Genomic DNA, 16373 nt, shown 5'->3' with positions numbered 1-16373 from the left:
ATTTAACCAGTCTCGCCCTAAAAGAGAATGTTTAGTATTAGCAACAACATACATGGATAAATAATGACATTGTGATTTATATACCACTTTAACACTGATTTTACCAAGGGGTTTTACAATCTCCCCCGTAAAACTAGTAAATGTTCGAGAACTCTCTTGCAAACGTTTATACTTATAATGTTCTTTATAAGCCTGTTCAGATATCAAAGTTACTGCAGAATTAGTGTCCAATTCAAACTGAAAGTTCCGGTCATCCACATTCATATTAACACAAATAGCATCTGATGATTTAGTTGTTGTAAAAATAGGCAAAGGTAATGTAGTTTCAATATCACTATCGCTGTCATCCATCTCTACTGTACGTACACCTTGTGACCTTTTGTAGCACACACGACTGATATGTCCAACTTTTTGACACACGTTACACTTCTTGTCTTTAAACCAACAATTTTGTTGATCATGTGATTTTCTTCCACACCGGTTACACATCTTACGTTCTTTATTCCCCTTTTTATGTTTATTGTTATTATTATTTCTACGCTCGCCGCTTCCATGTTTACCACCACTAGAGTATGTACCAATTGTATACACCTCTGAATTTTTAGCAGACTCTCTCAGATACTTGGACTCATCCTTAGCACTTTCTCTCGCTAAAGCAACTTCTACTGCTTCATTAAAACTCAACTCAGCCGCACCTGCCTTTTCCATTAATTTCAATGACGTATTTTGGTCCCTCATCCCGCTTATGAACCTATCACGTAGTTGCTCGTCCAGCTTCTCGCCAAACTTGCAATTCAAACTTAAATGTTTCAAAGCAACTATGTATTCAGAAGTCTTTTCATCGGGACGTTGATTACGCTGAATAAACTTATGCCTTTCAGCAATGGTAATTATCGGCTTAGTAAAATGTTTCTTAAGTGTAGACTTTAATTCATCATATGGAATATCTTTGGGCGCCTTTGGGCTAACCAAGTCCCTCAAAATACCGTAGTACTTACGACCTATCGCGTTCAGGAAAATGGCTGCCACTCTAGCTCCAACAGTACCACCTGCATCATCTGCATCCGGCTGTCCACGTAGGCCTAGTCCAATCGCCTCCACATAAATTTCAAACCGCTCCAAATAACAGTCAAAATTCTCGGCTTCATTATACTGCTCAAACATCGGCATATAATGGTCTTTAACGGCCATCCTCGTCGCCAAATGTTATGTTTCGTACACGCTAAAGACACTACAACAGTACACTGGTATAATAGACACGACTCAGTCAGGTGTGGATTCCAAGTGCACGAGGCATTTATTAACAACAGCCTATTATACTATTCTACCCATAATATCAATGCGCGTAGACCAATCACCCATGTCTTAATACACGACAGTATGCACTTTCGGAGTGCCCTCTAGTTCCTTCTTTATCTAATCTCTTTCTCTCATACCAGTACCGTTTGTTAAATTGTTAAAATGTCTCAATACTGTTAGTAATACTATTAGTTTGGAGCAGCAACACTTGTAAAAAACGAATTTAAATGATTAGTAACGATATTATTGCCAAGTTAGAAGCAACACTTGTGCTTGTATTATTAGTTTATTAGTTGACCATTGAATAAATTCATCGTACTTATTAAGGGTGGAGCACTGTGGCGCAGTAGTTAGAGCATTGGACTTCTTGCAATCAAGAGGTTGCCGGTTCAAGCCACTGCAGTGTTGAGTCCTTGAACAAGATTCTTTATCCACATTGTTCCTCCCCACCCAGATGATAGAAATGGGTACCGGTATGTAAAAAGTAATGGGAAGGTAAATCAGACTCGTTTGTGCGGGAGGAGTGGCGTACCCCCCACAAACATACACACTTAGTGGAGTCTGGCCCAAACGCTAAATAAATGGAGATGGGCACCACGGCCGTTAGCATTAGCTTAGGTTTCGACTTTATCTTTACCTTTTACTTATATCAAGAGAACAGAGCCGTTGTCTGATAGTTAATATTCATGTCACTAAAAGGAATGTACTCACAATCTTGAGGAATTTTATACAGTATAGTTTCAAAAAAGAGATATAAAAGGAAGAACAGAAAAAGATTTATTTTAAAGCATTTAGTCCAAAATTCTTTTATTCGAATTTTCTAGACAGTGTATGCCTATTAGTGACACGTTGTGTAGTTCAATAATTTAATCAAAATTCGTGTACCAACACTTGTATACGACGACGATTAACAACATTTAAATTTAAACAGAGAATGTGAATTTTACTAAATCCGATCCGCCGATGATTACTCCAATTAATAAACATAAGATACGCGTTAGAATAGGATAGCTCAAATTTAAATTCCAGAATTTTGAACAAATACTGAAATAGTCGGTTAATTAGTATTCCATTAAAAATTAGTTACAATACCATGAATATTATCATGCAACCTGAGTATTTATGATTGCCTTTATTGCACAGATGTGTGTTAAGAAGTTACTCATACAAACAGCGGAAAGTTTAGGCCTATTGAAGTTGTGAACAACATGATTTTATGCTGTTTTATTTTCTTTTGAATACATAAAGACACAGATGTGTGATAAGAAGTTACTCATACAAACAGCGGAAAGTTTAGGCCTATTGAAGTTGTGAACAACATGATTTTATGCTGTTTTATTTTCTTTTGAAGAGATAGAATTAGAATAGATTTGAAAATGCACGTTAGTAGATATGTTTTACATATTAAAGGCAAAATTGATTAAAATATTTTGTAAAAACCTGTTTACTGATTTTGTCGAATTAAAACGAATTTAGTTGAGTAGAGGTGTTTTCGAAATGTGTACATACTGTCTATGATGATAACATACCCGCATACAATCATACAATGATTTCCTATCTCCGTCAATAGTTGTTTTTATTTGTTAACTGACAATTTTAATTTTTTTAATAATTAATAGCTAGAATATACTTTTTAAATGTATTGCTTGACGGTTAATACGCCTTAGTAAAAAGCAGTCTACAACTATTTCAGCATGAAGTTTATAATTTTTATATATTATATGAAAATAATTTATTCATCTTTTTTGATGTTTTCAGGTTAATAAAACTTTAATTGTTGATTTAATTCTTTGTATAATTAGAAATAACATAGTAATAGAAGTAAACAAAAAATAAAACACTAATTATTTTGGCTAGATATTTTTAAAACTATGTAGTTCAACAGAATTCTCATTTCCATAACTATTTGAAACCAATGTTTCCGTATCTTTCAAAACGTTTGGAGTGTCTTCATAATCATCTGTATCAGGAGGAGGTTTATAAAGTAGCAACGATGACGTAAATGCTGCTAAACTGACTAGTTTAAATGCCAGACCAATAAGTAGCAAGTTGCGACCCATGTCTGTGTTACTGTATAGCCAACAAGACCCCTTGTTACCACAATCATACTGCCACATCAGACAACTAGCATCAATAGCAAGACCGAACAGGATTGGGCCAGGAATTGTACCTGTAATACAAACAAATGTATAGAGAATATTAGATCAGATCAGATCAGATTCGATTTATTAAGTCATTCATACATAGTATAATTATAATTGTTTTCTTGGCAGAAAAACACAAGCAAAACAATACATACATAATATTTACATTCGTGATCAACTTGGAAATAACAACAACAACAACAAATGATCAGCAATATGAAATACAACAGACCTAATGACCTATCTTTGAAACTCACTGTTGTATAGTCTAATAGCGCTAGGTAAGAATGAAAATGTATGTCTATTTGTTTTTACTGAAATTGTTGTTAATCTTCCAGATCTGGTAACTACTAACTTATTATTGAGAATATGAGATTCATCAGCTAAAATACTATTTAATTTAGATATCATTCCATCATTACACATTTGTGTGATACCTTTAATTTCGACACCAGTAATTTTGCTTGCATTCCTACTATTCTGTTTAACTTACTCAAATTTTTCTTTGTTAGACCATTTACCCAAAAACCTTAAAACAGATTGAATAACACTTTGATAAAAAAGAAATAAAGAATCACGGCCTATATTATACTGTTTCAACTTCCTTAAGGAATACAGTCGTTGAACACCTTTAGCATACACTTTGCACGTATGTGTATCCCAACTTAGATTCGTATCTATCCAAACCCCTAAATATTTATGAGACTCTGGATTTTCAACATAATTTCCGTCAATAACAAGTGGAATGTGATTAACATTTTTTCTGAAGTCAAATATAAGCTCTTTGGTTTTTTTAGAAATAATACACAAATAATTAGTATTACACCAATCTAAAACCCTTGTTACTTCTTCTCTATATACAAATTCATCCCCTCCTGTAATAAGACCAGTCAAACACATGTCATCCGCAAACTTGATAATGTTACATGAATTAACATTACATCTTAAATCACTAACATATATTGAAAATAAAAGTGGGGATAACACACATCCTTGCGGTGTTCCAGTATTAGAGTCAATATAATTTGAATAAAAACTGTTAACCGAAACTCGTTGACTTCTACCAGTAACAAAATTGCTTATCCATGAACATAAATAAGGATTTACATTCATTGTCATCAGCTTCCTCAATAATACACTTGGCCGAATAGTATTGAAAGCGGAACTGTAGTCAATAAACAATGATCTTACATAACACTTTGCCTTATCTAAGTGCTCATAGATTAGTTGTAAGAGACACAAAGTAGCATCCTCTACGCTTCTATTTGAACAATAAGCAAATGGGTATACTTAAAAACAATAGATTGGTTTAGCCCTATACTAAATTAAGTTAAAACCAGGAAAACGATCCGCATATCGTCTATAAGGAAGTTCACGTACCAAATATCCGAGCAAATATCCATTGAACTCCCATACCAAAAGAACGCTGGTTTTCAGGTATACATCTGGAAGTAAACAGATGTATGTAAAACAAATTATCAATAATCATAACTTAATTTTATTGCGGTATAAACTGAATTGCAAAAAAAAAGTTTACAAAAGACAATGACATTAAATCTCATTTAAATCGTATAATTTTGTTTAAAGAAATCTATTGGCACTATATAAAATTTTGTATACAAGCCGTGTCAAATTTGAGTCACGTTTGAGCATGATTTGTGTGTGTATTATTCCACATTCATTACGACTAGGTAAAAATAACAAGTTATAAAAAGAAGTTATAGGAGTGCTGGGAAATTTGCTAACCTTAGTCCGTGTGCCGTGTTGAGGGGGGTGGGGGGAGGTGTAGATCACCAGCTGGTAAGGTCGGTCGCAAAATTCACATATCACCCTGGGACCCCCAATTTCAAGAACGTCCTACCGACAGGATGATACCAAGTTTGAGACTAGGTTAGGACGTCGGGATTAAAAGAACCACTGACAATACATTTTGCAAATAAAATGCATTTCAGACTTAACGTTAGTTTTAATAATATAATTAAGCAAAAGTGGTTAATTTAGTAACTAATTCTTATTTCACATCGTCCAATTCTTTATATGATTGTCTATTATTTGACAATAATTAATTAATTTGATTGATAAGAATCATGTATAAAATATTAAAGTTACGAACCTTAACGTCGTTGATGTTGCAGGAATACTTGAAAAAAAGTTAAATACCATAATAACAAAAAAACCTAGCATGAACCAAGGCAATGCATTGCAATCTGATGCACACTTTCCTACATTCACTTCAAGATCGATAGAACCTGTTGTCAAAGCAACACACGAACATTCGCCAAATGTCTACAGGTTGTAAAATAGCACAAAATGCATACACTGACAATTCAGTTATCTTATTTAATGGCATTATATTAGTACAGTTAGTTGGATAGTTTAAAAAGGGTTTACCGGTTATTGCTGCCTAATAGATAGATAGTCTCGTAGGCCTATAGTTAAAAAAAGAGCAGCAGTGACTATTTGTGTTATGCTTTACGCTTTACATCTAATTTTAGATGCACGTATTGACCATTTAGTACAAATTTGATAGTATTATATATATTTATTTATTTTTAAAAAGTTATATACAGTATACCGTAAAATCATGCATATTAAGCCAGAGAAAATTGTTTTGATTCATTTGTATATATTATATAAACGTACCTTTTCATCAATCGACGTTTTACATCCAGCATGGCAAGGATCAAAATATTCAATACCATTGCTTCCACAAACTGGGAAGAAGCTATCTACAATACACTCGCAGTTAACGTTGCAAGATGCAGTTAGATTAGATTGGTCTTTCATGAGCGTTCTGTAGACAAAGTACATTAATAACTATTGAAATGCATTAAATACTTATGGACAGTTTTATTTTTGTAGGAAAGATCTAAAATACCGATAAATAAGTTATATTTTAGTACGCATTATATTAAAAATACTATTGGAAACATATAACTTCAGATCCGGAAAAGATGTCCTATTATGGGAAATTTGTTCCAGTAATTTACCATTCATGTTAATGTTAGAAACTTGTCTTTTAAAATCTGAATTAGATATTGTATTTACATATAGTTATTGTAAGGCATTTGGCGCTGAAAAATATGGTGGTTCAGAAATATGAATCTCAGTGTTTTTTTTCTAGAAATTGTATTCGTTGTCAATTAACCGTTCCGGAAAACGATACCAAACTTATTCACTTATTAAATAACACACAGGTAGGATGGGAGGTGTTCGCTTACAAGCGATTCCACAAATAAACATCAGATAGAGCAGTATAACCTAGTTTTGGCGCTGTATAACTGGCCCAGTCATCTTCCAAGATGGATACTGATGTCCCGTTATGTGTGGAGGGTTGAACATGTTTGTCGTAGGAATACCCATAATAATTAATGTTCTAAGAAACATACTTTAAGTACATCATTATTTAAATAATATGTTTTCTATGATTTACACAAGGACTTGTCTTGCTGACATTAGGCTGTTAATATTACAAACTGTGTATTTTACCCATTGCCATAATATGATTGATTGATTCCAGCTACAAGTTCTTGGGGACAAGAAATAAGTAACATAAATGCAATTAAGATAGTTGCCGCTGTATTGAGCATGCAGAATTTAAGTTTCCCAGGGACCTTTAGGTTCAATCTCTTGACTAAATATCCACCAAACACGGTACCACCTCCTGCAGCTGGAACGGCAGCTATACCTGGAAGAAAATGTTAAAAAATATGTATGTATTTAAATCGTATATTAGGTGAACTTGTTTATACCTCTTTTTCCGGTGGTGTTAGTGGTAGGTACCTACCTACAAGTGCTGCTGCTCTACCGGCTGTCTGAACAAATTGGTTTTCGACAAACTTTGGCATGAATGTTGCAAAGCCACTAAGAACCAAACCTTCAGAGCAAGCTGCTATGGTATTAAACATGAAAGTAGGATTGGTAACAAGATACTTGATTGCTTTTGGAAAATCTTTTGCAGATGAACCAAATCCTTCACGGGTAGTTTCTTCTTCCTTACTATCTGCATGTGCTTCAGATACCTTTTCAGCACGGATTTTTTCAGTTGCTTCAGAAGAGAGAATACATTATACTGTCATTAAAATTACCAAATTAATAATTAATTCCATTGCAACAATGGTTTGACATTATTCATAAATATGTGTTACTGCTATAAGTGTAACGCTAAGAACTAAACTTACTCGGCAACTCTCTAGGAAAACCACTTAATGGTAAGGCCGCAAGGAAAGCCAACACACCTCCAAGTAAGAAACCAATCCACCAGGCACCAACCCAAGCCGGGTCTCCAGGTTCAATTTCAAGACTGCAACAATATGTTTACAAATTTATTAGACAAATTTCATTATAGTACATTTTCTCATTTAGTAACAAAACCATGAGAAGCGATCATTTGAACAAATGCAATGATTTACCAATACGATTGTACTGTTTTCTGAGGGTCTAGTTATCAGCTTTGGGTGAATGGACGACCCTCATATTGTTGAAATAAATAAATATTACTGTTATGATTATTATATCGTTAATATACAAAAACAATAACAAGGAACGTAACGTAAACAGAGAATTCCCGTTGTATTCAATGTGGTGCCGACCTATTTATTTTTGTTTTGCAAAATCATATTTATATAAGATGCGCTACGTTCTTTGTATTATACAGTTATTTAATTTATTTATGATGCCTACGATTAGTTATGATGATATTCAATATTAAATAATACGAATATGATAATTAGATGATTTTTGGTTGATGGCGATAGCGATGATCATGTTGTGGATAAATGTATTATCTTGACATTGTGCAAACTAACTCTTCATCACTATTTCGGTTAAAGTCTGTATAAAATCCGAGTGTGTACCCTCCGATAAGGTATCCAATGGATGGTCCTATGATACTAGAACCATAAAATATTCCTGTAAACCAATAGAAATAATAATTGATGATTAGTACCACCGGTAAATCTGCTGTTTGTAATAATCGTTGGTTATATGTATTCCCATGTCATATTTGTAATAATTGTAGTATTTTTTTTATGTCTGTCGCATTTGTAACAAACTTATCGTATGAAACATTAAATAAATAAAAAGTTATTACAAAAGTGCGATATGCATTACAAAGTGAGACAGACAGACGATGATCAATCTTTGATTTTGATGACCGGTAGATACCTTAAGAATAGTTTTCATTACTATTTTTAACGAATAGGCCTAGTGGTTGATGATGTTTTGCGACGACCATTGTTAGCGAAATTAACCATTTGTTATGATTACCTGGGCGTACCCAAACTAAATATGTCTGTAGATAATAACACATTTGTTTGTCAAGATGTTTATTTTGAATTACCAATTCATTTCATAATCTCACCTAAATAAAGACCTGATTGTCTTGCTGTTACGCTCTCATCCATCAATGCTGTTCCTAGAGTATATAAAGGCACAGCTCCAGTACCATGCAAAAGCTGCGCAAAAATAAACACGTAGATATAGTTTGAAAGCTTTGAGTCTGTGTTCTGATCACAATCTTCTTCGTACGGATCTCCACATAGAACCGACTCCGTTCCAACCACTGGCTCATACTTGCCTGTAGTAAAGTGAGGTAGTGCAAATATAAACGACCCAGTACCCATTATCAATAATCCTATTGCAAGCCATTGCGGTTTGTGACCCCTTCCTCCAACATAAGTTACAAACAGTACAAGAACTGCGCATGCAAGGTCATATGAACTCGCAATGAATCCTGCATTTCTACTTGGCATCTCAAAACGTCTCTCAATCGTTGTATAGCTAACGTTTGTAAAACCATTGATCACCATTCCCTGAACGGCAGTAAACAAACATAATGAAAAAAGCAACCACTTTGCGTTATTAAATCCTTGAAGCCAAGGTGGACGACACCTGAACCATCCCCAGCTCAGTTCTTCATTCTCAGAGGTATGCTCACATTCCTTCTCTTGGCTTTTGTCCTTTCCTGTAGACGTTGACGGCTCCTCCTCATCATTTATTGGTGGTTTTGTTGCAAAATCCGTTGATTCATGACCATTTACTGAGATATCTTCACTATCCGTGTCTTGCGTATCGTATGGTGCGGTCATATCTATAATTTCAATTAATTTAAATAATTATTTGGTAATTTTTATAAAATAGAACACACCACACGAAACACTTAGTTGACGACCCAATGTGTGCAAATAACCTCCGGTGTTTTGATGGACGAAGTGTATTGATGTATTTATGCCTTCTACTAAATTGGAATTTTTCAAATAATTATTTAGTTTAGTAGCATATTGTATTATAATAGTTAGAGGAGTTTAAGAGTGTACATGTTAACATTCATTACGTATGGTGGTATTCTTCGGGTTCTATTAGTTAAAGACCCCTTCCCTACGTTTTTCAGAACTAATTTAAGATCACAAACTATATTTAATGTAAAAATAATACTATATGGTCCTATTGCAATAACTTTTTCGTCTTTAAACAGTTAAAAATTTCCGAAATAAAAGATGAATGAATGAATGAATTATAGCGGTCCGCTATAAATTCCAAAATGCATTGCGCGCGGATTGATATTTTGATCGTGAGGCGAAAACAAAAGCAAAAATACCGAGTTTTCCCCAATTTGTATCAACGGAGTCTGGCAAAAATAGAAAGACAATTAATGCAGCAACTATACAACATCAGGCTAGGTATATAGCTAGCATACGATGATCGTACGTTACCGATGTTTACCAGCTAGGCCTACAAAACTAAGCCTAGCTAGGCTATGCCTAAAGACCGTCCACGAGGTCATTCGTCGCGAGCTACTTAGGTAGTGCATTGTTTCTCACTTTTTATCATAATTTACCATAAAACGTACATTTAAGACAAGGAATGACCTGGTTTAATGTTTTTAAAGTAATATATATGTATTATTTTTACAAAACGTCACAAATTGTAGGGAAGGGGTCTTTAAGAAATATAGTCACCCTAAACAAAAGATTATAGTCCTAACCTACAGTTTGCTTTTCATGGCATGATGTTTATGTTAACATTTAATATTATTATATATATTTTATTATTATTTATATTACATTTTTTTTAGAATATTGACTTCTTTATTTGGATTGACGCTTTTACAAAAGTACAATAATACAAATACATAAAATAAACAAGAAATATATTAAAAGTTTACCGTGTTTTGATCTAATAGTGGAGCGTAAAACCATGCCTTTTATATAACTTTTACAACAAAAAACACGTTGTCACACTAAAGACAAAATTGGCAACAACAAAAACAAAATTACATTTCGTTACATTAGTCGGTCTCTGAAATAAAATGTACACTTACTTTTTATTCTCTTAACTCAAACAACACCAATACAAATTCTTTTCCTTTTTGCATGTGAATGTCTCGCTCCTGGAATATGATTAGGATGAATAAGTATGCATGCCATCGGGTGCTTACTGGGCGTTAGTTACCCCAATTGTTATCGGTAACCTTTGGTAAAGCATATACATTATGCTATCTCCGATTTTTGAGGTCGTTATAATAGCCAATTAAGTATTTATTTAGTTAAATGTTTATTTAAAGCAAAACGTGATTGATTGTATGTGTGACCTTAGTATCATATTAATAATAATCTATATATACATTTACGTAAGGGCAAACTTCAGTAAATCGCGTGTTATTTCTAGAATGATTACTCGGTGGTATATAAAGTTGGTTCGTACTTTCTGTACTGATTTTAACCACCTGATGTAACCCTGTTTACTAATTAAATTGAGTTAGACAATTAGTCATTAACAATTATAACGAATTTAGGTTCCACGATTTGCCCCAAATAAGGGTGTTTTCCGATCGTGGTAGGCTATACACAGTCTAATGGATGTCCATCTTTCAAAATACCCGCACACAATAATACGAGGATGCTTCGCATTTACCTATCTACTCCTACGATATTTTTTTTAAATAGCTGAAAAACGGTTGAACAGCTCGAGTACAGCATAATAATGTTGAATATACGTTTATACAAATGTATTGATTTCCGATGAATTGAACATTCCAATCTCTCAGTCTCCCAGTTTGGTTTAACACAAGTAGGTAAATTTATGTTTATTTATGTATGTATTTATATACTCGCATCAAAAAAGGTGCACGTTAAATCAAATTATGTTTTAAAATTACAAATCACAAATTATAACTCTTGCCTCTTGTACAAAAATGAAGTTTTTTAGACAAGCAGTTCTCGAGAAATACAATTTCAGTTTACTTGTTACTTTAAGACGGCTTTTGAAAAATTCTGTCCTATCTTAACACTAGCAGGTCTGAAAAATACACTAAAAATTGGTCCAGAACTGGGACCATGGTCCCAAATGGAATGGTCCTTGACCACATATCTATCTGTATATTCATTTTGGTAAAGATCTTGTAATTACTTTTTGAGTAATCCTGCTAACAAACAAACAAACAAACTAGCCCTCGCGCATAGCGCGACACTTGGCCAAATCAAAATTGGCCTTCTGACCGTGACCCGATTTTCACCAAAAGTGTGTGTCTTAATGCTGTGTGATTTAGGCTAATTTCACTACAAGCTTGTGTAAGCGAGTTTGGTGTAAAACAACCTGTATATTAAATCTAATTATGTTTTAAAATTACAAATCACAAATAACTATTGCCTCTTGTACAAAAATTAAGTTTTTTGGACAAGTAGTTGTCGAGAAAATGCAATTTTAGTTTACTTGTTACTTTAAGACTGCTCACCGGCTTGTGAACATTTTGTCCTATCTTTTTAACACTAGCAGGTCTGAAAATAATTCGTATAAAAGCGGTACATACACCCACCCTGAACTATTAACGGTACATGTAGGATAAAACATATAGAATAGTTTTATCAACGGCACATAGCATAGTATTTGTGTTCATTTCTATCTTTGTGGTTTTAAATTTTTTTTTTAAAGATTAATATAAAAACCATAAAAAATTAAAAGAAAATAAAACAAAACAAATAAAAACTAAATACTGTCTACATTTCACATAGCAAACAAAAGTGTCTATGTATTGAAAAGGTTTTAAAAATTTGTTCTTAGCATTCGTCATTTGGTAAATAAAGAAAATAGATAAAGGAATATGGATAAATACAATTTTATGATATACCTAATTAGGGTTTTTTAGCCTTTGGTTCTTTCATTCTTCTTCCTCCAATCATGGCGATGGGGGATGTTTCGGTAGTTGTATCGGATGATTCACAGGTTCTTCAATGAATTACTGCCTCTGTGGTAATTTCATTTCTTAAATTGTGTCTATTTTCATTCTTCCTTCGGGTCGATGCCCTGGTATGTCGTTCGTCTTTAGTGTTCGGTGTAGCGTATGCTGTAATTTTGTTGTTGTTTTCGATCCATAATTCTCTGTATTTTCAGGTGTTTTCACCGCTGTATCATGGAATGTTAGGAATGATGTTATTCAGAACGCACGTTGTGTCTGTGTCTTCGTCCTCCGAATCACTGTCACTTGTATTCTTTTATGTTTCCCATGCTTGTAGATGTGGTTAATTAGATTGTGTATGACCAGCTTGTTTACAATGTCTACAAATTATTTCATTTTGACATTGTTTTACGTGATGTTCAGTGCAAAGACAGTGTATAGACAAGGGTAAATCTTGTATAGATACTCTAATTGAGTTAGTGGGCGAATATTTCAGATAAGGGTTGGTGTCATAAACAATCACCGTCTTATATCGAATGTTCAGACCAGATGTGGGCGTTTTTCGTTATGGCTAAAGATACAGTACCGTATCCATACTTCTAAAAACTAAAGGTACGGTAATTATAGAGGGCGCTATGTAAGATACATGTTAATCAAATAGGTTATTGCAATGGTCTTCAGCAAGCCAGCTTAGTGGGCTTGGGATGAGGCTCTGACTGAAGGGGTTGGAGGTTCGATTCTCTACGTGACGTCTTTTTTTTTTTTAGTTTTTAATTTAAGAGAGATTATTTAGAGGGTTAGGTTTTTAATATTTAGGAACGAGTTTTAATATTTAGGAACGAGTTTTAATATTTAGGAACGAGTTTTATATTTAGGAACGAGTTTTATATTTAGGTACGAGTTTTAGGAATGAAATTTATAATTTTTTGAAGTATGGATACGGTACCGTATCTTTAGCCACGGCGATAATGTTTACACATGCACCGTTGTCAATATAATTAAAGTCTCCATAGGTTTCTTATGCGCTGAATTCCAACGATGAATTTAGTACTTATTACTTTATCAAGCGCAACATACAGGTCTTCAAAGTTTAGGTTCGATTCCGTTACTTCGTTGCCTATCGCATCGTCATGTTTAACAACCACTGTCTTTGACGTTCCAACGTTGCTCACAACGTAACGGGACGATTCGGCCCTGAGACGATTCGGCACACTTACATTTATCGGCTTTGATATGCATTTATAAGCATAAAATAGGCTTTTTTCCCCAAACTTTATTTTCAGAGAGACTATGGGGTAGCACTACTAGGGATAAAGATGCAATAAAGCAAACATTTTGAAAACATTGTCGAAAATAATCCTTTTTTAGTCACGCTAACGATGTAAACAATTTACGCCCTCTGTTGGCCGCTTGGCGAATGCACGAAATAAACAAGGTTTTCGAAGTAATAAATTGAATATAAAATTACGTTTTTTTAGTAATTTATTATATATATTATATCAACTTTGTCAATATCAATAAAACACGGATTGTTAAACACCTTTAAAAACTTGATAAAAAAAAAAAATTAATATGAATTTGGTCTAAAGTGAGACGTTTCGGCCCACAAAGTGGGATGTTTCGGCCCAAAAGTGGGCCGAATCGTCCCACCAAAGTGGGCCGAATAGTCCCGGGCCGAATCGTCTCAGGGCCGAATCGTCCCTGAACCACTCACAACAGGTGCATTTGCACTCCCATTTTGAATTCCGTTTAAGCTTGGCGCCGCTTCCATATTAATAAGTCGATTTTCAAGTAAAATCGTTGGTTAAAATGAAAATCACCTCCTTCAAGGTTAAAATTAGATGCTCATTTGAGTTGTAACCACTCTTACTTCTTTGACTTCTATCACTAAAGTGTAATATTTTAGCTCGTTTTCTGGACACTACTTTGTGTTCGCCTTAGAGAAACAGTCGTAGCGCCTAGCTCTCTTTAGACAACTTTTATTTTAACTTATAATTAAATGGACTGTGTGCTTACCACACTATAGTTAGCATACCTTTTTACCAACTTTGAACATTTGGTAATTATCAATAGGCTCTGCTTATAGAACTGTCCTGTTGCTATGGCAACAGAGGCCTGCTAATGCAATTAGGCTTTGGTTTATGGTCCCAGGAAGCAGATAGAAATTTGGAGTACCTTTATTGCTAAAATAATGATATACCAATCGTATATACTATGTAGTATACAATTCATTGTAGTGATTATACAGATTGCTAATATATAAAGTTGTTTGGTCATTAAAGAGTCAGATCTTGAATATGCAACATAACATGTTTCCACAGAGTATGATTTTGTACCTCACCTGTAACAGTCGTATTGTAACTTTTTATAGGGAACTGGTACAAATAAACATTTCCAATTCCCATTATGCCCCTCTACTACGGTATATAAAGTTGGACCATCTCTTTAAATTACAGAAAAAGGCGCTTCGTATCTGTTCTAACCATACACGCAAATTGATATAAATGATTATCTTTTACCTAAATGTACAATTTGATCAAGAACTCTATTAAATACCATGGAGCTAAATCATGGAATTCAATCCAAGTAGAACTGCATCTACAACTTCTAAATTTAAATTAGTATACAAGAACTATTTACTTTCAATTTTTCTGGATTGATATTAGTGGTTATTTAGTTAGAATGCTCGATTGGGTGTATAAGAACAAATTGGAATCATAACGCTTATACCTAAACCGAATAAACCAAGGGACCTTCTAAAAAATTGGCGACCTATATCACTATTAAGCATCACCTATAAGTTAGCGTCTGGGTGTATAGCTAATCGAATAAAGAATGTATTAAGTCATATTATAAGTAGAGAGCAAAATGGTTTTATGCCAGATAGATTTATTGGCGAAAATATTAGACTAATGAATGACATTATATGTATTAGTGAGCAGTTAAAGATTCCCAGTATGCTATTATTTTGACTTCGAAAAAGCCTTCGACTCTGTTTCACATATATTCATTGATAGAGCCATGGAAATGTTTAACTTTGGTGAGTCTATTAGAAGGTGAATTACAATTTTTTATTCGGAAATGTATTCCTCAGTTAATGTTAACGATGTCGAATCGTTTTAAAATTGAAAGAGGCTGTAGACAAGGAGACCCTCTTTCTCCATATATTTTTCTAATTTGTGCAGAAATATTGAATAATTTAATAAAGCAAAACAAACTAATTAAGGGAGTTAAAATTAGAGATGAGGAATATACAATATCTCAATATGCAGACGACACTACCGTTATACTTGATGGGTCTGAAGCATCCTTGTATTATTATTATCCTTGTAGCATTATTGCATGCAATACTCGATACACTGGATACATACGAGAGTATCTCCGGTTTAAGAATAAATGAAGAAAAAACACAAGTTGTATGGATAGGTAGTAAGAGATGTAGCAATGTAAGGTTAAAAACAAGAAAAAAGATAAACTGTATAGGTAATGCCATATTTTCAATTTCAGATATTAACTTTTCATTGGATGCAGTTCAAATGATTAATGTAAACGATGAAAGAGTGTTTCTAACGATAGAACGTATGGTCTAAAAGAAACTTGACAGTAATTGGTAAAATAACCATTATAAAATCACTCTTGATACCAAAATTAATTCATATGATTATGTCCTTGCCGAACCAATCAAATGAATACGTAGTACGTCTTAATAATTTTAATTTTTTTTCGTTTTATTTGGCAAAACAAACCTGACAAAA

The 16373-nt window shown here is 33.7% G+C and overlaps 1 protein-coding gene across 1 annotated transcript; it reads right to left on the bottom strand.

Annotated features, from left to right (window-relative positions):
• Positions 1 to 3152: 3152 nt before the first annotated feature.
• Positions 3153 to 9532, bottom strand: LOC144848954 (solute carrier organic anion transporter family member 4A1-like). Its single transcript, XM_078705906.1, has 9 exons — positions 8806 to 9532; positions 8252 to 8354; positions 7625 to 7746; positions 7231 to 7491; positions 6933 to 7131; positions 6087 to 6237; positions 5557 to 5729; positions 4824 to 4888; positions 3153 to 3469 (listed from the first exon to the last, which is right to left on the bottom strand). Exons 1-9 carry the CDS (start codon positions 9530 to 9532, stop codon positions 3153 to 3155), a joined length of 2118 nt encoding a protein of 705 aa, XP_078562032.1.
• Between the last annotated feature and the right edge of the window lie 6841 nt (positions 9533 to 16373).

Source organism: Antedon bifida, chromosome 7, assembly GCF_963402885.1.
Source record: "Antedon bifida chromosome 7, ecAntBifi1.1, whole genome shotgun sequence".
NCBI classification, from domain to species: domain Eukaryota; kingdom Metazoa; phylum Echinodermata; class Crinoidea; order Comatulida; family Antedonidae; genus Antedon; species Antedon bifida.
This window is presented reverse-complemented; position numbering and strand designations above follow the sequence as displayed.